This window comes from Erythrolamprus reginae, chromosome 2 (assembly GCF_031021105.1).
Source record: "Erythrolamprus reginae isolate rEryReg1 chromosome 2, rEryReg1.hap1, whole genome shotgun sequence".
In the NCBI taxonomy this organism is placed as follows: domain Eukaryota; kingdom Metazoa; phylum Chordata; class Lepidosauria; order Squamata; family Dipsadidae; genus Erythrolamprus; species Erythrolamprus reginae.
The window spans coordinates 199,009,480-199,032,887 of NC_091951.1; the positions used below are offsets into that span (position 1 = coordinate 199,009,480).

Below are 23,408 nucleotides of genomic sequence, written 5' to 3' on the forward strand. Positions count from 1 at the left end.
TTGTTATTTCCAATCTGACTGGAATGTTGAAAAAAAATGATTGTAAAGGAAGTTGGAATTGTTCATCAGCACATAGCTTTCCAAAGACTAAACAGAATGGAGCCAAATTTGGTGTGGAGAAAGAAAAAGGGGCACAATTAAGCTGCATGACTAGGAACATTCATCACAGCTCCATTCTAAGACTCCACCCCTTCCTCTTCCAGTCACATGACCCACAACAGAATGCATGCATCTTGGCCCTTTTTTCCCAGTGCATGCAAGGACAAAGCTATATGTGCCCTGCTGGTCAATGGACTAGAAGGAATTCCAGAAACATATCTGTACCTTCTTTCTCTATACCTTCTTTATTTCTTTTTTTTATTTTATTTATTTATTTTGTCAAAAAAAAGATGAAGGTTACAGAGGATATGCTCATAGTAAAATATAATAATGAAAGGATAGAATAAAAGATATAGCTAAAAGATATATGAATGAAAGAATAGAAAGTAGGTTATAGGAATAGAAGATATATATATTAATATATAAGATATATATGTCACATGTTTTTTTGCTGAATTTGAAAATTAAGGGAGACTAGGATAGATCTATTTTGGCCTTATTTTGGCCTCATCACCTAGCCATACGCACTGGGACTTGAACCTGCAACCTTTGCCTTGTAAGGCAGAGAATTATCCTCTAGGCTACACTATCCAATCCCTTCAGCTCTGCACCAGGGAAGGGTTACATATTTTTGTGTCGAATCACCCTGGTGTATTGAAGGAACATCACAGCTCCTTATTTGCCTCTCGGCCCAACCCAGCGCCATTTCCAAGGCAGTTAATTTTATTGATAGCCGACAATTCTATCTGTATGTGTCACATGTTTTTTTGCTGAATTTGAAAATTAAGGGAGACTAGGATAGATCTATTTCGGCCTTGTTCTGGCTTCATTCAGCTAGCCATACCCCTACTGGGATCAGAAAGAATATGTATGTATGTATGTATGTATGTATGTATGTATGTATGTATGTGTATATATTTGTTTTCGTAGATTTTCACGGGTACAGGTATGACGGTCTTGGTATATTCGGGTTTCTTCCTGTGTAGGATTTGGAAATTTCTGGTGACGTTTCGACGAGGTCACACTCATCATCTTCAGGCTGGTGTTTCTGTCCTTGTTCTAAGGCGAACACTGCGAGACCTGAGCTGCCTTCCTTCTATAAATACTGGTGGCTGGGTGTGGTTTGATGGCTCAGCAATTGCTTTACATGGTATTTGATAAACTCAAAATTTTTGATCCAGCTAGAAAACCAGTGAGTTTATGAAATACCATGTAAAATCTGCCCAGCCACATATATTGGACAAACCAACAGGAGAGTAAATGCACGTGTTTCAGAACATAAGAATGCATTAAGGAAAGGAAAAAAAACCTCCTCCCTTTTCCAACACTTCAAAACTACAGGACATGAAATTGATTTTGACAGCACTAAATTAATTTCCAAAACAGAACACTACAGCAAAAGAATAATCATGGAAGCCATCGAGATAGAAAAACATCCCCAAAATATGAACAAGCGGGATGATACCTCCCGCTTACCAGACATCTGGAAACCAGCCCTCAAAAGTAACCCAGCCATAAAAACTGAAACTAGACTCAGAACACACATTGCAAAATAATCAAGTAGCCTGCAAGCTCCAACTACTCAGGATATCACGCCTAATCAACAACCATTAACTAATCAGCATACTTCAGCTACATCAACGACCCCAGATGTTACCCCACTGACTCACCAGGAAGTTTCTACACAGCAGGCAATTGCTGAGCCATCAAACCACACCCAGCCACCAGTATTTATCGAAGGAAGGCAGCTCAGGTCTCACAGTGTTCGCCTTAGAACAAGGACAGAAACACCAGCCTGAAGATGATGAGTGTGACCTCGTCGAAACATCACCAGAAATTTCCAAACCCTACACGGGAAGAAACCCGAATATACCAAGACCGTCATATATGAATTTTCAAATTCAGCAAAAAAAAAACATGTCACACACACACACACACACACACATATATATATATATATGGCAAGGTTGCAGGCAAAGGTTGCAGGTTCAAGTTCCAGTGGGTATAGCTAGCTGATGAGGCCAAAATAAGGCCGAAATAGATCTATCCTAGTCTCCCTTAATTTTCAAATTCAGCAAAAAAACATATGACACACACACACACACACACACATATATATATATATATGAGAGAGATAATTGGACAGGGGATGGGAGGCACTCTGGTGCACTTATATACGCCCCTTATTGACCTCTTAGGAATCTGAAGAGGTCAACCATGGAAAGTCTAATGGTAAAATGTTGGGGGTTAGGGGATGATACTATAAAATCTGGTAATGAATTCTTTAGGTAACAAGAAGTAACAATAACCAAGAAAACACACAACAGCATCAACAAACTGCAGCCACTGATTCATCATAGTTCTCAAATACCTAAAACCAAAGGTGGGCTGCTGCCCGGACAGTGGGGGGACGCAGTGGGGTAGTGAAAATGTAGCTCCACCCCAGAATACCCAATGTGCACTGAAAGATGTTGAAAGAAAATGCAGGACATCCTGCATAAGCCACACCCACAATGTGGTAGTAAAAAATATGGTAGCCCTTCACTGCCTAAAACTAAGGAGAATGAGGGCTTGTAGAAAAAGGGGGTTTGTGACTTGAACTTATGTAGATCTGGGCTGTAAAACCTCAGTCTATAGGAAAGAGAGACAGAAAAATCTTAATATTTGATGCCCTCCAGGTATTTGCTGTCCAGATCCAGTATCCTCAATAATTCTCAGTTTGAAAGGACGTGCTGAAAGTTAGAACTGCTACACATCTGCCTTATTGGCTTTGCATTCTTCCATTTACAGACATATTTGAAGGGACTTTCCATATACAGTCACTGACCTATGATTAAATAGTAGGAAAAATGGATCATATTTCCCAACCCCCCAAGATAGCAAAATCTGGTAAATAAATATACTGTATTCCCCCTACAGGTGGCTGAATCAGAAGTTAAACAGATTCATACAATTACCGTTTGGCAAATAAAAATTAAAGGCTATAGTAGAAGTATGAGGCTGTCTTGCAAATTCAATAGATTGTCAATATTCTAAAATTAAAAGGAATAAAGTTTCTATTTGAAATTCTATTTATTTCTTGAATAACATTTAAAAGTCATCCAACTCCACTAAAACTCTGGGAGATGTTTAATATACAAAATTTAAAATTTATTTATTTTATTTGTTTGTTTGTTTATTTTGTCCAATACACAATAATACACAATACTGTTCAGTGGTGAAATCCTATTTTTTTGAACTACTGGTTTTCTGAGCGTGACTTGGTGGGCGTGGCAGGGGAAGGATACTGCAAAATCTACACTCGCACCCCATGTTGGGACCAGCCAGAGGTTGTATTTGCTGATATTTCCACTACTGGTTCTCCAGAACCTGTCAAAACCTGCTGAATTTCACATCTAGTACTGCCTATCATAGCTTTTGATGAATGTGAGGAAAGAGCTAAAGACATATTTGTAACCTTTGTCTCTATGGATCCTGATTTTCTGATTATTCTGTAGCAAGTGTGCTGATGAGCTTTCTGCAATTGTGTCCTCTCTTAATATGTTGATGTACAGCTCCTGTCACATGTAGTCAGGGGTGGGCAGCAGGCAGGATGGGGTGGAACGCAGTTCTACCGGTGGAAATGAAGATGCATGTGCAGCTCCAGCTGATTGGGGGCTGTCACTTCCTGGATTACTGGTCTCAGCTCGGCTCTCCTTTTCCCCCCTGCTGCTGCATCTGCGCTCCTTGCTTTTTTCCTCTTTCCTCCTTCCTGGCCTCGGACAAGCTTCCCTCTCTCCTGCCCGGCTCCCCTTCAGCATCCCGCAGCCACGTCCCACGTGAGGTGCAAGCAGAAGACATGGGTGGAAGCGGCGCTGGCAGCATTTATGCTTCTGGCAGAACCCAGTCGCTTAGCTACCCAGCCTGAGGCAGGGGGTGACCCAGGAAGGAGAGCGTGGGAAACGCGAAGCAAATTGCCACCCCAGCGAGCGACACGGATAAGGTTGTAAGTCAAGTACTTAACAGTTCACTTAAACGATGATGATTGTTCAAGCGCTCCCACCTGGTCACATGGCTGGAAAGCCACTCCTATCCAGTCACATGACCATTAAGCCACACCCACAAAATAAGCCACACCCACAGTGTGGCAATAAAAAATTGGCTGCCCATTACTGCATGTATTTAACATAGTTTATTATGATAGGTATGGTCCAAACCAACTAGAAGCCCTGCAGGGGTGGGTTCCTACTGGTGCAGACCAGTATGTGCGCACCAGTAGCAGCCCGCCAGTGATGTAATTATGGTGTGACTGTTCTGGTATTGTCTGTGCCGGTCCGTGCACACCACCATCTTTTTGGGGGAATTTTCGGTTATTTTTTGGGTTGGAATGGCTTCTCCTCATCTTCAGCTTTGATGAAAATCTCTCCCACCCACCCCCAGATTAATACCAACCTTTATTTCTTCATATGAAACATAGCTGAGCATTACCTCAGCAGTATTTCGGGCTGAAAAGTCCTTCTGAGCATGCGCGGAGGTAAAGTCAGACAAGGGGATGAAACATCGCGATGCGCACCAGTAGCAAAGGTAACTGCAACCCACTCCTGGTTTCATCTATTATGTTAAACTAAGGTTTGTTTAACTATGGTTTATCAAATAAACCATAATTCACTGTTTATGCAACCCAGCAGATTGAGCAAACAAAACAAATGATATTCTGGGTCAATATTTTATATGCCCAAGATTTTAATTAGAAATTAACTAGACTAGATTATTTTAGGGTTGGTTGGTTGGTTGGTTGGTTGGTTGGTTGGTTGGTTGGTTGGTTGGTTGGTTGGTTGGTTTCTTTCTTATTTATTTATTTATTTATTTATTTATTTATTTATTTATTTATTTATTTATTTATTTATTTATTTATTTATTTATTTATTTATTTATTTGATTGATTGATTGATTGATTGATTGATTAGATTTGTATGCCGCCCCTCTCAGCCCAATTTCCCTCACTGGGCTATTGTAAAGAAGGAAAGCTACATGGGGTTTTTTGGAGGAAGAAGAAAATAAAATGCCATGAGTTATATTATATTGAATTATTAAGTTTCAGAGTCCAATGGATCTTACTCATACAGAAGCACACAATTCTTCTATGGGCCCAACTTTGCAGGATGGGTGATGATTATCTCGATGTGATTGTGATGCCTCTTTCCAATCTTGCTAAAGACTGGTAATGCCATTGCATCTCCACCTTAGGTATAATTGGAGCCATACAGTCATTCCTGTAGCTGCAATATAATGAATGATTTCTTTAATACATCATTTTGTTATTTTGCAAAAAATAATTTATATGAATATTCACAACGCCTATAGACTTGTTCAACCTTTTTCTAGTAGTTATATAATAGACATGAGTTATTAATGCACACACCTTCTTTTAACTTTCTTTTAGAAACATGCCACAACTTGTTTCCTACTTGCTCACACTGGAAACCTCTAAGATTAGGGGTGAGATAGCTTTACTCGAGGGCAGTTGGTCTACTGAGCTAGCAAAGTTTCAAAATCTCTGTATTAACCAAAATTCTGGATGGGTTGTTTTAATGACACCCATTTAAGACCTAAGCCGGAACTTACATTTTAAAAATAAAAACCACAAATTATTAATAGTTTTATTGCTGAGCTTCTCTGCTTGAACACCCCACCCTTCACCCCCTCTCAGCGCAATCAAGAGGGGGAAACTGAGACCAAGTGAGGCCCATTCAAAGCTGACCTATTGTTTATTTTGTTTTTTTAATTAATTTATTTGTCAAACATGTACAAGGTAGGTATAAACATAAGCAAAAGGAAAGTAAGTACAGATAAATTAGGACAATAGAACATTAAGCCAGGAATGGAAGGCACAATGGTGTACTTATGCACGCTTCTTAGGAATGGGGTGAGGTTGACAGTAGAGAGTCTAAGGTGAAAGTTTATGGGGTTTGGGAAAGAAACCACAGAGTTTGTTTCACAGAGTCACAGAGAAATATTGCATGTTTAAAAAGCAGCTGAAGTCCTGTAAATAAACGCTTTCTCGCTTAACCACATTGGCTTTCCAAATACAAGAAGAGAACGGTCACGTACAGACATCTTCAAACCTAACCTTTTTATAGCAGATTAATTCAATAAAAAAGATTAGGTTTGAAGATGCTTATATGTGGCTCTTCATTTACAGGACTTTAGCTGCTTTTAAAAGGTGCAGTGTTATTTAGGGGAACTTACGTTGCCTCACGCTATGAGACAAGTGGCATATAAATTTGATAAATAAAAGCATGTCTAAAATCTGCTGTTTTGAGCATTACAATGCATATTATACAGGATTACTCTTATAATCTATAAATTGCAGAAGGATGCAAAATGGGGCGGCTAGGCCTGCTAAATTGTAGGAAATACTATAAAATAGATCATATAACCCCTTTCCGAAAGCACTTTAAGGTTTTATCGATATTAATTTTTAAAACCCAAGTGATTTAGAGCCATGATATCCGAAAATCCTCCTGTTTAGTGACCTATGAAGATTTTCAGGAGAAGCTCTTGTAATTAATTAATTGGATATACTTTATGTTAAATCAGGAGATTGGCGACCACGGGCTAATAATCAGCTCTTTATTAGCACAGACAAGTAGAAATGATCAACTCTCAGTCTCCAACAGAAACAATGGCTTGAAACCGCGGCTATTTATACTTTTCGGGAAAGCAGGAAACTTTTGACAGTTCGTTGAAATTGGCGACAAGTCCATTTGACTTGCCGCGTCTTAGCCAATCAGCGTTCATTTTCAAAACGGCTTACAGAGACATAACACTTTATATCCTGACTTTCCATTAGGGCCTCACGGCAGCACAGATAGTGATCTCGCCTCTTGTCTCCACTAGCATTGACGTCCTGTAAAATAGGTTGAGCTGAGAGATAGTGACTAGTCCAAAGTCACTCAGGGTGAAGATGGATTAGAACCTGGGACTCATTGCTATTAATCCAACACCTTAACTACTACAGCATACTAGCCATGGGAAAGGTTCTTGAATGTATTCCCTTGAGAATGATCATTTGTTCCCATTTGGTCTACTTTTAGAAGAACAACCCAAAACCCATCACTTTTCCCAGGATTGTTAATTAAAGAAGGTACTAAATTTTAGGTATGCTTCATACCTTTCCTTTTTGCATTCCTATTTTAGTCAGTATTAGCTGCCTTGAATAGTTATCAGTACTTAAGCAGGATATAATAAGCCGTGGTGGCGCAACAGGTAGAGTGCTGTACTGCAGGCCACTGAAGCTGACTGTAGATCTGTAGGTCAGCGGTTCAAATCTCATCCCCGGCTCAAGGTTGACTCAGCCTTCCATCCTTCCAAGGTGGGTAAAATCAGGACCTGGATTGTGGGGGCAATATGCTGGCTCTGTTAAGAAGTGCTATTGCTAACATGTTGTAAGCCGCCCTGAGTCTAAGGAGAAGGGTGGCATAAAAATCGAATGGATGGATGGATGGATGGATGGATGGATGGATGGATGGATGGATGGATGGATGGATAGATAGATAAATCTAATATATATATATATGTATCCTTGAAGAGTGAAGACTAATCCTTATTTATCATTTATTTATTAGATTTGTATACCTAAAGACTAATCCATTGTCATTCTTGGTTTGTTCCTCTTTGAAGCATTAAGAATTTGCTATGATAGGCCTGTTGGAATACTTCATATCATCCCCTATTCCTGGTCTTTTAAAAATTATTATTGCCAGGAGCTTTCTATTGTGAATATCATAAACTAAACTCATTATACCCTCTCTTCCTATAAGGGTATAATGAGTTTAGTTTAGCTTACGATATTAACTACCATGAGATTTCTTGAGCTGCTTCTATTTCCCCCTCTGTTATATTTTCAACTAAAGCTACCGTAATTCAATTTCACTTCAGATTCCAAAACCACATAGCTTCATACTTCTTTCTCAAGGCCCTCACCCAACCAAGCAATTTTAGCACCTTGTGGTCTTGTAATGGGAACTTGTGGATGAGGAAAATCAATATGAAAACTCAATGTAACTGCTTAAAATAAACATTTCAATCCTCTGTTATGAGAAACCATGTGTATTGGAAACCCATGAGGATTAGAAACAAGAAATGAAATTAAAATGGAAAAAAAATAAGCTTAGAACTTTCACTTACAGTGAGTCTTCAGTTTTCTCGATTTCAGCTGAAGAAGCTTTACATGGTACGGTAGACCAAATTCTAGTGAAATTCCTGTGATGATGTTACTGTGCAAATAATGTAAATTATGCAAAAGATATCATTTGCATTGGCCACAATGATTTTTTTAAATTTCCTGGACTTTGTTATTTCATCCATCTACTGCATTAGTCCACGGAGATATGTTTTCACAGTACATAATTTATGTTGTTACTGCAGCAATAGAACAATAACCAGATCCTAGGCCTTTTTACCATAAGAGAAACTATACACAGAAGAGTATAATAAAATGATATCAACATTATACAATAGTGTCCTTCTATTATGAAGATAAACTTTCTACAGTATTTACAAGAAACACACATAGGTTAGAACTAGTGATGCAAATGTAACATGGAAAAAATACCATGTGACATGAATTATGGTGTGCGGATGTACACTATTATGGCAGCTGAGAGCAGTTCTAACAGGTTAAGCAGTTTCTTAGATGATTACTTTATTTATTTGATTGAATGAGGTCCTGCTTTTCCTTTCATTCAAGACCTCAATGTGGCTAGCAAAACCTGAAATACTAAATAGATTAGAATATAAAATCGGATATATACTGTATGTGTGTGTGTGTGTGTGTGTGTGTGTGTAAAACATATTTTTGATAATAATGAAAAGGAAGGGAGACTAATATAGATCTATTTTGGGCTTATGTATATATACATACACACACACATACATATACACATATTTAGTGATGGGCGAACTGAACCTGCACAATTCGGGTCCGTACTGAATTTTGCGGTGTTCAGTATGCCGAACACGAACACGAAATTTTTCCAAAGTTTGGGGTCGTGTTCAGCGTTCGGAGCTTTGACGTCACTGGCAGGTTGCTAAGGACGCCAAGGTGATCACTTCCTGGATTCCATGGAATTCAGGAAGTGATCACCTTGGCGTCCTTAGCAACCTGCCGGTGACGTCAAAGCTCCACCCCCGGAATCTCTTCATGGGAAGGATTCCTTGTTCGGGTTCGAGTTCAGTTCGGGTTCGGCCGAATTTTTCATAAAATTCGGCCGAACTTGCCGAACCCGAACACCGTTGGGTTCGCCCATCACTACATATATGTAACATATTTTTGCTGATAATGAAAAGGAAGGAAGATTAGTATAGATCTTTTTCAAGCTTTTTTGCTCTCATCAGCTAGCCATAACCTTACCAGGATTTGAACCTGGGGAGTCTGCCTGCAAGGCAGTAGCTTTAACTTCTAGACCTTCCTTTTTGCTTCTCAGCCCCCTCCAGGGGCCATCCAGGCAGTTAATTTTATAGCTGAAAAACTATATTCTATATGTGTAATATATTTCTGCTGATAATGAAAATGAAAGACGTATAGATCTATTTCAAGCTATTTAGCTTTCATCAGCTAGCCATACCCTTACTGAGATTTGAAGGGGCCGAGAGGCAAAAAAAGAAGCAGTATGCTCCATCCCATATTTGGGTATACCAGGGTGATTCGACAGAAAGAAGGACAAAACCCTCATATATAACTCTTCCCTTCTAAAAGCTGAGACAGGAGGAGAATCTGTGGCCTAGAGGTTAAAAGCTACTGCCTTATCAGGCAGACTGCTCAGGTTCATATCCCGGTAAGGGTATGGCTGGCTGATGAGAGCTAAATAGCTTGAAATAGATCTATATTAATCTCCCTTCATTTTCATTACCAGCAAAAATATGTTACATACACACACACACACGCAAACGCAGACACTTATTGTACACTGTACATGTAATTTTCAGAGCATATGGTAGAAATGCACATTTAATGACAGCTAAGGAGGGTTCCAGCTGCAAAGCATTTTATTTTCTAAGAATGATGGTCAAGTCAGGAGCCATTGTTGGAAATACAGGGAAGTCTATTCAGGAAGTCTATGCTTTTCTTTGGTTTCCCATTAACTTTTAATTTTTTTAAATAATAAACTAGGTAAGGCTAGGTATTTATGTGTACAGTACAGAACTTGCTGGGGCGGGGAACAGTCTCCCCCAGATTCCACACTGGGAACTGACAATTAAGGATGCTACTATCTGTGGAGTAAATCTTGAGCCTGTACAAAGAACAGTGCTGGTGGACCTGTGCTTCTCAGGTGCTCAGTGTTCACACCCTGTTCTCAGTGTGCAGTAAAGCTGCCATCCCTGAGCGCAGGCAGAGAGCCAGCCAGGTCTGCTGGGCCCTTCCCACTAGCCACAATCTGGAGGCGTGGTGCTAGGATGTCAACTTCCTCTTAGCATTTCAGAAGCTTCAGTTGCCACCGTTCCCTCTCCTTCAGCAGAGGGATGAATCGCTGTAAAGAATACCTGAAGGGCTTCCTAGCCCAGGTGGAAGCTAAGGCTGGGCAGGAGAAAGGGCAGCTGGCTGAGGAATTCCAGGTGAGCGAGATCTATTTCTCTGGAAGTGAAGAGCGGGGCCTCAGGGAAGCTGTGAAGTAACTTCGCTCTACCCTGTGCTGTCCCTGTCAGTACCTATTTTCCTCTTTTTTTTTTCTACCGCCAAAGGTTTGTCTTTGCTAGGAGTGAAGCAACAGCAAAGCTGTTTGTTGGGTTTTGTCTCTCTTTCTCCCAGTTTTCTAGTGCTTTGATTAGGTACCCAGCAAACAGAAATTCAACAGCTGTTGCTGGCTCTGTGTTTCTGTTCCAAGAAAGACGCACACGTTGAGCTTTTGCCTGACCTACAAAATGTATGCTTTCCTTCCCCCCCCCCCCCCATACATAGGAAAGAAAAAAGGGATATTGGTGGGTGCGCAACTGACCTGGTAAATGCTTCTGTGGAATTGGCCTACTGAAAAAATGTCTTTTTGCTCGTGTATCAGTGCATGCGTTATCATATTGAAGAGCTGATGTGCTGTTGTATGAACCCTTGATTGATGTCTGTCTTGCAAAGACTGTTGTGTGCTTTTGCCAAAGCTAAGGAAAAAGCAAAGATAATCCCTCTACCATTTTTAAATTTTTATTTTGTCAACTACGTATCAGTATACAAAGATATAATAATATTATTATTATTTTATTATTATTATTTATTAGATTTGTATGCCACCCCTCTACTTAGACCCGGGGCGGCTTACAGCAATGATAAAAACAATATATAATGACAAATCTAATAGTTAGAATCTAAAAAAACAATAATACATTTAAAAAGTCTAAAAACAAGAAACCCCAATATATAAAAAACATACATACAGTCATATCATACACAGAAAACTACATAGGCAGGGGGAGATGTTTCAGTTCCCACACGCTTGACGACAGAGGTGGATTTTAAGGAGTTTACGAATATTTATATACATTATACTAGTAAAAGAGAAACATTAGGATATGAGATGGAAAGCACTCTGGTGCACTTATGACCTCTTAGGAATCGGGAGAGGTCAACAGTGGATAGTCTAAGGGTAAAGTTTTGGGGTTTAGGTGATGACACTTACAGGGTCAGGTAGTGAGGTCCATGCATCAACGACTCGGTTACTAAACTTGTATTTCCTGCAGTCGAGTTTAGAGCAGTTTAAGTTTTTATCTGTTGTGTGCTCGTGTGTTGTTGTGATTGAAGCTGAAGTAATCGTTGACAGGAAGGACATTGTAGGTTTTAGGTTGTGTTTAAAGTGACGCAGTTCTAAGCTTTCTAAACCTAGGATTGTAAGTCTAGTTGCATAGGGTATTCTGTTACGAGTGGAGGAGTGGAGGGCTCTTCTGAGGTTAAGTGGCCAGGTGATAAATGCCAAGAGAGAAGGCTAGTCTATTGAAGCTGTTGAAGAGAGCCAATATATGTGTTTCACTATTTAGCAACTGAGCTATGTTTGCCCATATCTCTCTTTTAAACACTGTTAAGGAACTAGGCTAGGAAAAGGTACTGTATCAAGGAGAGCAGTTGTTAAAAGGGTTTTTTTTATGCTATTAGTAGAAAGCAATGTCTTGTTTGCCATCAAAGTAAACCAATATGTTGTAAGCCGTCCCGAGTCTTCAGAGAGGGGTGGCATATAAATTTAATAAATACTGTAATAATAATAATAATAATAATAATAATAATAATAATAATAATAATAATAATAACAATCAGATGTGGCAATGCTCGGGACTCAGGAGGCGAGGAATAGATGGTGGAGGGGCCAGTCGGAGATGGTATTTACCGGTTCTCTGAAGTACTTACAGGTTCTGTTACTAGTTCTCCAGAACTGGTCAGAACCTGCTGAATCCCACCTCTGACTAAGAAGAGGATGCCAGAAACCAGCAATTTTAGATTTGTTCTCAGCCACTGAACACTCACTTTGGGCATTATGGTTGGAACTTCTTCCTCTCTGGCTGTTGTATGTAACTACTTACCTTTAAAATGTAGTAATGGTGCCCTGCTGCACTGTTGGACAGGACTTTGCATTTCTGCTTCAAATTCCTATCCAAAGAAAATAATCCCCAATTTCAAAAAATGAGAAAGGAATGATTCAGAGAGAGGGGCGCTTGGTGTTCTCTGAGTTTGGTTTGTTTTCCCCCAGATGTTTCATTACCAAACTACGTAACATCATCAGTGATACCCAGTGAAGGGCTACCAAATTTTTTACTACCACACTGTGGGCATGGCTTATGCAGGATGCCCTGCATTTTCTTTCAACTTTCAGTGCAAATTGGGTGCTCTGGCTGGAACTCCATTTTCGTTACCCCACTGTGTTCCCCCCTGTCCGGGCAGTAGCCCACCCCTGGTGATACCTAACTGATGCAACCTAGTTTGGTAATGAAATGTCTGCAAAAAAACCTCTACTACCTCATGTATCCTAGTGGCAAGTTAGAGCTCACAGAGTCAGCTTTCTCCAGGTCCCATCAGCAAGCAATGTCATCTGGTGGGGCCTAGGCAGGGGTGGCCTACTGCCCGAATGGGGGGCCAACGCAGTGGCATAGCAAAAATGGAGCTCCACCCCAAAGGACCCAATTTGCACTGAAAGTTGTTGGAAGAAAATACAAAAGCCAAGTCCACAGTGTAGTAGTAAAATTTTTGGTAGCCCTTCACTGGGCCTAGGGGAAGGGCCTTCTCTGTGGCAGCTCCGGCCCTTTGGAATCAACTCCCCTCAGAGATTCGCACCGCCCCCACTCTCCTGGTCAAGCTCTAAAAACACATACAGGCCTGGGGTTACTGAGCGTTGCCAGTATGACAGTATGAGTGAATGATTGTGATTTGATTTTAAATGAATGGTTTTAATGGTTTGGGGGTTGTAGATTAGATTTTATATTGGGTTTCTTACATTTTGTTCTTTTTATTGATTTTATTGTGTAAGCCGCCCTGGGTCCGCTGGAGAAGGGTAGCCTAGAAATCCAATCAATCAATCAATCAATCAATCAACAAACAAACAAACAAACAAACTCAATGGGTGTCAAGGACTCCACAATTCAACCCTGAGCTACAAATATTCTCTTTCAATAGAATCATATTTTTAGAAGTTTAAAAGGGATGCACTGCAGAGATGGTGTTCAGCCAGTTCTGTCCGGTTTGCCCGAACCGGTAGTGGGAATTCCGGGTGACCCTGCCCTCCTGTCCCAGCTGTATACTATACTATTTGTGCACCTATTTGAGGCCTGGAGCATGCACAGAAGGCTCGTGTGTGAATAAATCACATGCGCGGGAGGCACTATGCATGTGAGGAGGTGGTGCGTGCGCTCACATTTGCGAACCAGTAGGGGAAGTAAGTGAAAACCACCCCCTATGCATTGGATTTATTTATTTGTTTTGTCCAATACACAATAATACACAATAATAATAGAAGATATATAGAAGAGACATATAGGAGTAAAATATAACTAGAGAGAATAACAGAAATCATCATTTTTCGGCTGTGGCGAGGAGGGCGTTTGCCCAGGTTCGCCTGGTGCACCAGTTGCGGCCCTATTTGGACAGGGAGTCATTGCTCACAGTCACTCATGCCCTCATCACCTCGAGGTTCGATTACTGCAATGCTCTCTACATGGGGCTACCTTTGAAAAGTATTCGGAAACTTCAGATCGTGCAGAACGCGGCCGCGAGAGCCATTGTGGGGCTTCCTAGATTCGCCCACGTCTCTGCAACACTCCGTGGCCTGCATTGGCTGCCGATCAGTTTCCGCTCACAATTCAAAGTGTTGTTTATGGCCTTTAAAGCCCTACATGGCATTGGACCAGAGTACCTCCGGAACCGCCTGCTACCGCACGAATCCCAGCGACCGATAAGGTCCCACAGGGTTGGCCTTCTCCGGGTCCTGTCAACTAAACAATGTCGTTTGGCGGGCCCCAGGGGAAGAGCCTTCTCTGTGGTGGCTCCGGCCCTCTGGAATTAACTCCCCCCGGAGATTAGAACTGCCCCCACCCTCCTTGTCTTTCGTAAATTACTCAAGACCCATCTATACCACCAGACATGGGGGAGTTAAGACACCTTTCCCACAGGCTTTTTTATATTTATGTTTGGATATGTATGTGTTGTTTGCTTTTTAAATATGATAGGTTTTTATGTGCTTTTTAATATTAGATTTGTTTTCACTAGAATATTGTTTTTATTGTTTTTGTGAGCCGCCCCGAGTCTTCGGAGAGGGGCGGCATACAAATCTAATAAATTGAATTGAATTGAATTGAAAATGTAAGAGATAAAAGAGTTTAAAGAGATAGAATGGATAGAAGAGATGGAAGAGAAGATATAGGAGAGACTATAGGACAGGGGATGGTAGGCACTCTGGTGCACTTATGTACACCCCTTACTGACCTCTTAGGAACCTGGTGAGGTCAACCGTAGATAGTCTAAGGGTAAAGTGTTGGGGGGTTAGGGGATGATATTACGGAGTCTGGTAGTGAGTTCCACGCTTCGACAACTCGATTGCTAAAGTCATATTTTTTACAATCAAGTTTTGTGCGGTTAATATTAAGCTTGAATCTGTTGAGTGCTCTTGTGTTATTGCAGTTGAAGCTGAAGTAATCATTGACAGGCAGGGAGTTGCAGCATATAATCTTGTGGGCAATAATAAGATCATATTTGAGGCGCCGTAGTTCTAAGGTTTCAAGATCCATGATTGCAAGTCTTGATTCGTAGGGTATTCTGTTCCGAGTGGAGGAGTTAAGGGCTCTTCTGGTGAAGTATTTTTGGACATTTTCAATGGTGTTAATGTCCGAGATGCGGTAAGGGTTCCAAACAGATGAGCTATATTCGAGGATGGGTCTAGCGAAAGTTTTGTAGGCTCTGGTAATTAGTGTGAGATTGCCAGAGCAAAAGCTGCGTAGGATTAGGTTGACTACACTTAAAGCCTTTTTGGCGATGTTGTTGCAGTGGGCTTTGGTACTTAGATAATTTGATATTAGTATTCCGAGGTCTTTTACTGAGTGGGGGTTTTCTGCAAGACCTTGTTTGTTCAGTTTATATTTGAAGTTTATATTTGTATCGCCTCTCTCTGCAATCCTCCCCAACCACTCAAAAAATAGAATGCTTTCTTTAGCATTGTGAGGGACAATTTGTTGTGCAAAATGAAGAGTAGATTATGCTTTATAAATCTGAATACAGATTTTTCTTTGAGACTAAGTTTCTGGCACACAAAGCCAGCACGACTTTTCCATGCTCAGCTAGACAGCTGAAATTATGAATCCTTCTAAGCTCTCCAGCATCCCAATTGGCTACTGGATATCATGTGCCAAGATACACTGAAATTGGTCACTGTATGGGTGAACTGACTAGAAAGACTCATTAGACTGCTTAGCTCACTTAGAGAGATGGGAAAATGCAGCCAGCTACATTTGACCATAAAGAGCCACATGCAGGAACCCTCTATATTTTATGAATCATATTTTGGTCCTTGAAGTGCTGACTACATTTTAAGAAGTAGTTATAGTTTTCCATTCCACCCTTTATAAACTGAGCATTTAAACTGAGTATGAGTCTACGGAGAGGTGCGGCATACAAATCTAAATAATAATAATAATAATAATAATAATAATAATAATAATAATAATGCCAGCCCTATGACGAGTTGATAAAATTATATTTCTACATGTCTCAAAGTCTGTCCGGTCTTGAACTGAATTTTTTTTTTAAATGCTATTAATAAGGGTTCACAAAGGAAGTCCTAACTGATAACATGGATACATTCCATTTAAATTCAGGTTTAAGATGTCATTCAACCTGTTTGGTCAGCAGCTACACAGCATGTACCGGATTAAAACCGGATTAAAACATTTGCAAACACGGTCCTGGATTAAATCATTTGGGAAAGGTTTTGCTTTGCATAATGTAATCACATCCTGCTAGGAAACAAATGGAGCAGAGGTGCTTCAAATTCAATGGGTTTATTTTTCATCTGTACTCTAGGTAACACTCAGCTCCTCCTCACTTCCTCTTATAAACACACTGGTTAACATAGCAAAGCATTTCAGTAGTCACTATTAAAGGAACAATTAATAATAAAATTGACTATTCCCATTTCATGTATAATTTTAGGATTGTAGAAGTTGAGAAGGTGCAGAAAAGAGCAACTGAATTTATAAAAGGGCTAGAGTAGCATTTCAAAGAGGACAGGTTGCAACGTTTGAAGGATCTTAGCTTGAAAAAGGTAGATAAAGAGAAATGCACTAAATCTAAATTGATATAGCATGAAATTATATAGGAAGGTGAAGGTAGTATTCCTTTCCCCCTCCCCTATATTCCCTGGTCCATCCCCACTTAATAATAACAAATAATGAGAAATTTGGGGCATACTTCTTTCTTTGCTGGCTCAGAATTCTGGGGGTTATAGTCAAATGCATCCTTAAGGTGCAATGTTGGGATGGGAAAAAATAGATTGTGCAAGCCTAGTTCAACATACTAGAAATCTTGACTTCAAGACTAATAGACCTAATCAAATAGCCTGCTGATTTAAACAGAAAAAGGAAATGGAAATATTTCTTTACTGGCTTTCATACACACACACACACACCACACACACACCACACACATAAACTAGATAGTGAAACAGAAATATGCCTGTATGCACATTTCTCTTTCATTTTTAGGTTAGAGGCAGAGGAAGCAGAGACTGTACGTATTGAAATTTAATTTTTATTTATTGATTAGCTTTTCCCCACTTTAATTATTATTCTGTAAATAACTCAAGGCTGCAAACATACTTAATATTCCTCCCCCTCCTCCTCCTATTTTCTCCATAACCACCTGTGAGATGAATTGGGCTGAGAGAGAGAGTTACTGGCTCAAGGTAATCTAGCTGGCTTTCATGCCTAAGGCAAGATTAGAACTCAGTCTCCTGGTTTCTAAGCCAGCACCTTAACCACCATATCAAACTGGCATAATAGGGCAGAAAAGTCCTTGTCTTTGAACTGTTATTCCACAGAGAATATAATCAATTTTACAGTATCCTTCCCCTGTCACTCCTACAAAACCATGTCCACAGAACCGGTAGGGGGAAAAAAGGGATTTCCCCACTGATAAAAAGTGTTTTATGGAATCATACCAGGTGGTCTTGAAGATGGGATTGTTTTGACAGAATGCTGGCTGCTCCAGTTTGCTAAAACTGTAATTCTACATACTATAATCTCTCTGTGCCCAGAAATGGTTTTTGTGCAGGTGGGATAACTAAATGTATTCTGCCAAGAAGTAGTCATCCAGATACAGATGAAAGAAAAGGACATTCTGCCAGATTTGTTTATCAGTTTTTTGCTGTCTCTCTATCCAGCCCAAGATTGACTATAAATAAAAGTCATGGACTGTTTTCCCTCACCTGCCATTGCTCAGCTCTGGTTGGGCAAAGAGAGAAACAAAAGCCACAAAAGAAACTCATGTGATGTCTTAGAGGCACATCCAGGCTAGTCAGCACAGGGTTCTACTATGGTATCATCTGTTGATTAAGCTAAAACATAATTAGCACCTGGGAACTGGAGCTGAATTCAAAATGTCATAGAAAAAGCTCTCAGGTATAAACAATGTGCCTATTTAGGGAAGGGAATACAAAAGAAAATAAATATATATATAGCAAAGATCTAACAATAAACAACTGATTGTGTTTGAGGTTCCACAAAAAACAGTTTTGGGCCAGAAAACAATCAAGAATCAAGTTTTCACTTTCATAGTACATTCTGCAAACAATATGGGCCCATAAATTAAATGTTAATTGGCTAATTACTCAGGAAGCCCATAGCCTCCTCTAAGTCGATTATCTTGTAGTATCTTGAATTTGATTCTTGGGTTTTTTCTGGCCCAAAACTGTTTTTTTGTGGAACCTCAAACACAATTAGTTGTTTATTGTTAGATCTTTGCTATTTGATCATGGCTTTGGGGAACTTTGTTTTAACTAACAGATACTGCACACTGAAGTTATTTGAAAACTCCTGTTCAAGAACACAATCCTAATTTCCAGTTCTGCTAGCTGGAGGACCTTGGACCCATTGTATCGAAAGCTACAGTTTCTCTAAACCCCCATTTTAAGCCCATAACCCCATCTTGTCCAAAGGTTGGTTTATGCATTTTCTCCTTTATTGATTTCAAAGTTAGATAGACAAAGCAAAAAAAATAAAAATCATTGGGTGAAAACTGCTAAAGTGCCATCCCCTGCTACCTCCTGCTTAACCCACTTAGATTCCTTTTAACAGTGCTCTGCAAGGAGGAAGACTGCACTAAAAGCATAGGAAAGGTTTTTGGATCTCACTAAGAACCTAACTTTTCTCATCCCCATAATTAGAGGGTGAGACCCATATTAAGTCCTGCTCTGCTCTTCTACCATCTAGCGAAGTGACAAATGGAGTACCACCAAGTTTTGAAACAAACTCAGTATTGTTTTGGATGAAATAATGATTTGAACAAAGAATCTGAGAATCGCAGATGAAACCAAACCAGGTACCTAGGAGACTGGAGGCTAAAATATAAGAAGAACGGTTGCAGGAACTAGGAATTTCTAGTTTAATGAAAAGAAGGACTAGGGGAGACATGATATCTCAGGGGCTGCCACAAAGAAGAGAGAGTCAACCTATTCTCCAAAGCACCTGAGGGTAGAACAAGAAGCAATGGGTGTAAACTAATCAAGAGAAACAACCTAGAACTAAGGAGAAATTTCCTGGCAGAACAATAAATCTATGGAACAGCTTGCCTCCAGAAGTGGTGAATCCTCCAACACTGGACGTTTTTAAGAAGATGCTGGATAACCATCTGTCTGAAATGGTGTAGGTTTTCCTACTTAAGCAGTGGGTTGGACTAGAAGTCCTTCAAGGTCTCTTCCAAATATTCTATTCTATTCTATTCTATTCTTGAAAGGAAATTAGATTAGATTAGATTTATTGGATTTATATGCCGCCCCTCTCCGCAGACTCGAGGCGGCTCACAACAATGGCAAAAACAGTACATAGTGACAAATCCAATACCCACCAATCCAATTACAATTTTAGGTTAAGAAGTTCATAAAAACAACCCCAATATATATAAAGAACAAGCACACAATCAATCAAACACCAAAACAATATGAGCAAGGGGGAGATGTTTCAGTTCCCCCATGCCTGACGGCAGAGGTGGGTTTTAAGGAGTTTACGAAAGGTAAGGAGGGTGGGGGCAATCCTAATCTCAGGGGGGAGCTGGTTCCAGAGGGTCGGAGCCACCACAGAGAAGACTAAACATTGTTTAGTCGACGGGACCTGAAGAAGGCCACCTTAGAATGGAGGTAGGTAATGTGATGGTGGAGCTTCAAAGCTCTCTGCAGGATTGGAAACTTCTATCAAAATGACAAAAGAAGCATTGCCGAGTCTACGGAGAGGGGCAGCATACAAATCTAATAAATAATAATAATAATAATAATAATAATAATAATAATAATAATAATGCCATGATGGTGACTGAGGCAATTAATCAGCGGCATTGTTTAGTTTGAAAAGATAAAATAGCCAGTTCAAAATATTTAAAAGAATCTCATGTAGATGAGAAAGAAGATTTATATCCTTTTGTTATACAGGGTTCCAATTGGTTCCAATTTACAATGAAAAGGATTTTGATAAAACATTAGGGAGCCCTTCCAATGATATAAGCTGTTTTGATAGACTCTGAAATACCCTAATGATGACATTTTTCACTGGCAGTAAGGTAAACCAGACGGGCTTTAGAGGTTTTTTTAAAGCTCCATAATCCCAAAATACACAAACTTTACAATCTTGAAGGATTCTGTGACGCATCCCTTTCTCAGAGAATCCATAAAATCTGTTCCACAGGTAAGATTTATTTCTGAATGTTACACTTTGCCCAAAGATCACAAATGTTATTTTCAGACTGTCCGCTAATTCTAATATGTTGTCTCAGCTTAACTCAAGGGAATGTCTGCATTATCTTTAAGATGGAAAAAAAACCCTACCTGGAGCAACCTTGGGTGGGGATGTGAGAAACTATTGAGTGGCCCAACCAGTTCTGGAGAAGGAAATATCAAAGTAAGAACATGATTTCCCAGAAGGGCTGAATGAAGCTTTTCTGGTCTTTAAATAGAATAGAATAGAATAGAATAGAATAGAATAGAATAGAATAGAATAGAATTCTTTAGTGGCCGATTGGACACACAAGGAATTTATCTTTGGTGCAGATGCTCTCAGTGTACATAAAAGAAAAAGATACATTTGTCAAGAATCATGAGGTAAAACACTTAATGATTACCATAGGGGTCAAATAAGCAATGAGGAAGCAATCAATATTAATTAAAAAATCTTAAGAATACAAACAACAAGTTACAGTCATACAGTCATAAGTGGGAGGAAATGAGTGATAGGAATGATAGGAATCCTTATAGGAATATGATATATGATACGAATCATATAGTCAGTATCATAGGAGACCAAATTATTTCATAACGAAGCATAGGGATTTGGCTACTGATTGCACAATTACAATCAGCTGGAGAATTGCCCTGGAAAGCTACTGTAGGTCTTTAGGTTCAATGGAGCTCTGTATTTCACTGGTTCTATACCAATGTTTCCTAACCACAACAACCTTAAAATGGCTAGCTGGATAATTCTGAGAGTTGAGGGCCCATAGGAGAAGGAATGGCAGAACCTGGCAGCAGAATTAAAAAATCGATCAGCCTATAAGAAGACTAAATCCAACAATCCCTCTTGAATTCTGTTCTGTCAGGCTCTCTGGTAGAATCCTCACAAAAATTCACAGGTACAACTTTCAGACACACACACATTTGAAAATTCAAAACAATGTTCTTTATAATGAAAATTTACTTAAACCAAGCCCTCTTTTGGTATAGCAAAGAGCACTCGTCTCCAAACAAACTGGTAATTCATACAAGTCCCTTATCAGTTCTGTGATACTTAGCTTGCAGCTGTGAGGCAATTCACAGTCCTTCTTCTTTCACTAAGTGAAACACACTTTGCCCTGGTTTAGTTTCAAAGCGGTGAACAATCAGCACACAAAAGATCAAAGTCACTAAAGCAGTCAGGAAACACAACGATCAGATAATCCTCCACAATGGCCAAACCCACAGGCTGCTATTTATAGCAGCCTCACTAATCACCACAGCCCCACCCAACCACAGGTGGCCTCATTTTCTTTGATAATAATCTCTCAGTCGTTGTTGCCTATGCATCGCTCTCCGCATGCGTGGCTGTATCATTAACTCTTGTTCTGAATCCAAGTAGGAGCTCGATAATTGATCTCCTTCTGAGCTGTCTGCCACACTCTCCTCCTCCCTGTCACTCATGTCTTCTTGGTCAGAGGAGCCTTCATCAGCAGATTTCACCGGGTGGGGGGGGGGGGCAAAACAGGCCTGCAGCATGTGGATGTCTCCCCAACATCCACAGTCCTTGGGGCAGGAGCTGGGCCAGAGCTAACCACAACAAATTCCATATTCCCTTATCTAGTTCCAAGCAAGGCTAACCTTTAATTGAGAAGATTCCTATGCATAGACTGTTTAGCAATAAATTCAGTTTAATTGGACCTTCACACATGGACCTGGTCTTTCACACCTGACAAGTCCACACTTCCTAAAGTTAATCAAGCTGAGAAAACTGTTCTATACTAGACTCTACAGTTCTGCAAAAGGGAAAGGTGATAAAGTAAGAAGCAGAACAATAATACAGTAATAGGAAGTTGCAAGTACCAATTCTGGGAAGAACTTCAATTGGTCAATGACCAAAACAAAGGCTAACCTGTTCTGATGAGAAAGACTTAAATGGTAGAGCCTAGGAAAGGCATAAATTATTATCAGTTATATTTGGTATAATTTATATAGAAATTAATTTATGCATAGAGCTTTTGCTTCAATCATAGTCTCACAACCATCACTGTGTAGCATCTCATCACTCTATTCTTCTGCTAGTTTTCTGGAAGTAAGGATGATTTCCTAATTCCCCATCTTCCTCCTTGCCTATGTCATAATTCCATTCTGTTAGTTACATAGAAGTAAAAAAATAACTTCTTTCCCTGTCTTCCTCCTTTCCTATCTCATTTTTAACTCTTCTACTAGTTATCTAGAAGTAAACAAAAACAAAAGGAACCCTACCCATCTCAGAAGCTAGGAAATCACAAATGCAAAGCACTTTTATATTGCACAATGAAATGTACCTGGATCTATTTATAGACATGCTGAGCCACAATGATGCCAAAATGATGTAACATGCATGTTGCAAGCTCCACCATTTCATACTTATGTCATAACGTCACAGAGAAATTATATAAGTAGCAATATTTGCATTGCAATGTTCATTTTGTCCTTTGCCCCACCCTCACTCCACCCCATACATCTGGAGACTTACAAGGAGACTAACTGGACTTAAAGGATATATACATACAGAACATACGTATGTATGTATGTATGTATGTATGTATGTATGTATGTATGTATGTATGTACGTATGTATGTATGTTCTGCCGGACTCTCTAGTAGGAGCCTCCCAAAAATTCAAAGGTACAAATTTCAGACACACACACACATTTGAAAATTTAAAATACTGTTCTTTATCACAAAATTCAAAATAAACTAAGCACTCTTTTTGTATTGCAAAGAGCACTCGTCCCAAAACAACCTGGTAGTTTGTACTCTATCAGTTCGTAAGTACTTAGCTTGCAGCTGTGAAGAAAGTCACAGCCCTTCTTCTTCCACGAAGTGAAACACACTTTGCTCTGCTTTGGTTTCAAA

General features: G+C 39.8%; 1 protein-coding gene across 1 annotated transcript in view; it reads left to right on the top strand.

Annotated features, from left to right (window-relative positions):
* Positions 1 to 10,543: 10,543 nt before the first annotated feature.
* PTPN18 (protein tyrosine phosphatase non-receptor type 18) overlaps positions 10,544 to 23,408 on the top strand; it is a 67,249-nt gene continuing 54,384 nt past the window's right edge. Inside the window, exon 1 of the mRNA XM_070741119.1 lies at positions 10,544 to 10,695. Coding sequence (XP_070597220.1) covers positions 10,603 to 10,695 — 93 coding nt within the window. The 5' untranslated portion in view covers positions 10,544 to 10,602. The remainder of the gene's footprint in view (positions 10,696 to 23,408) is intronic.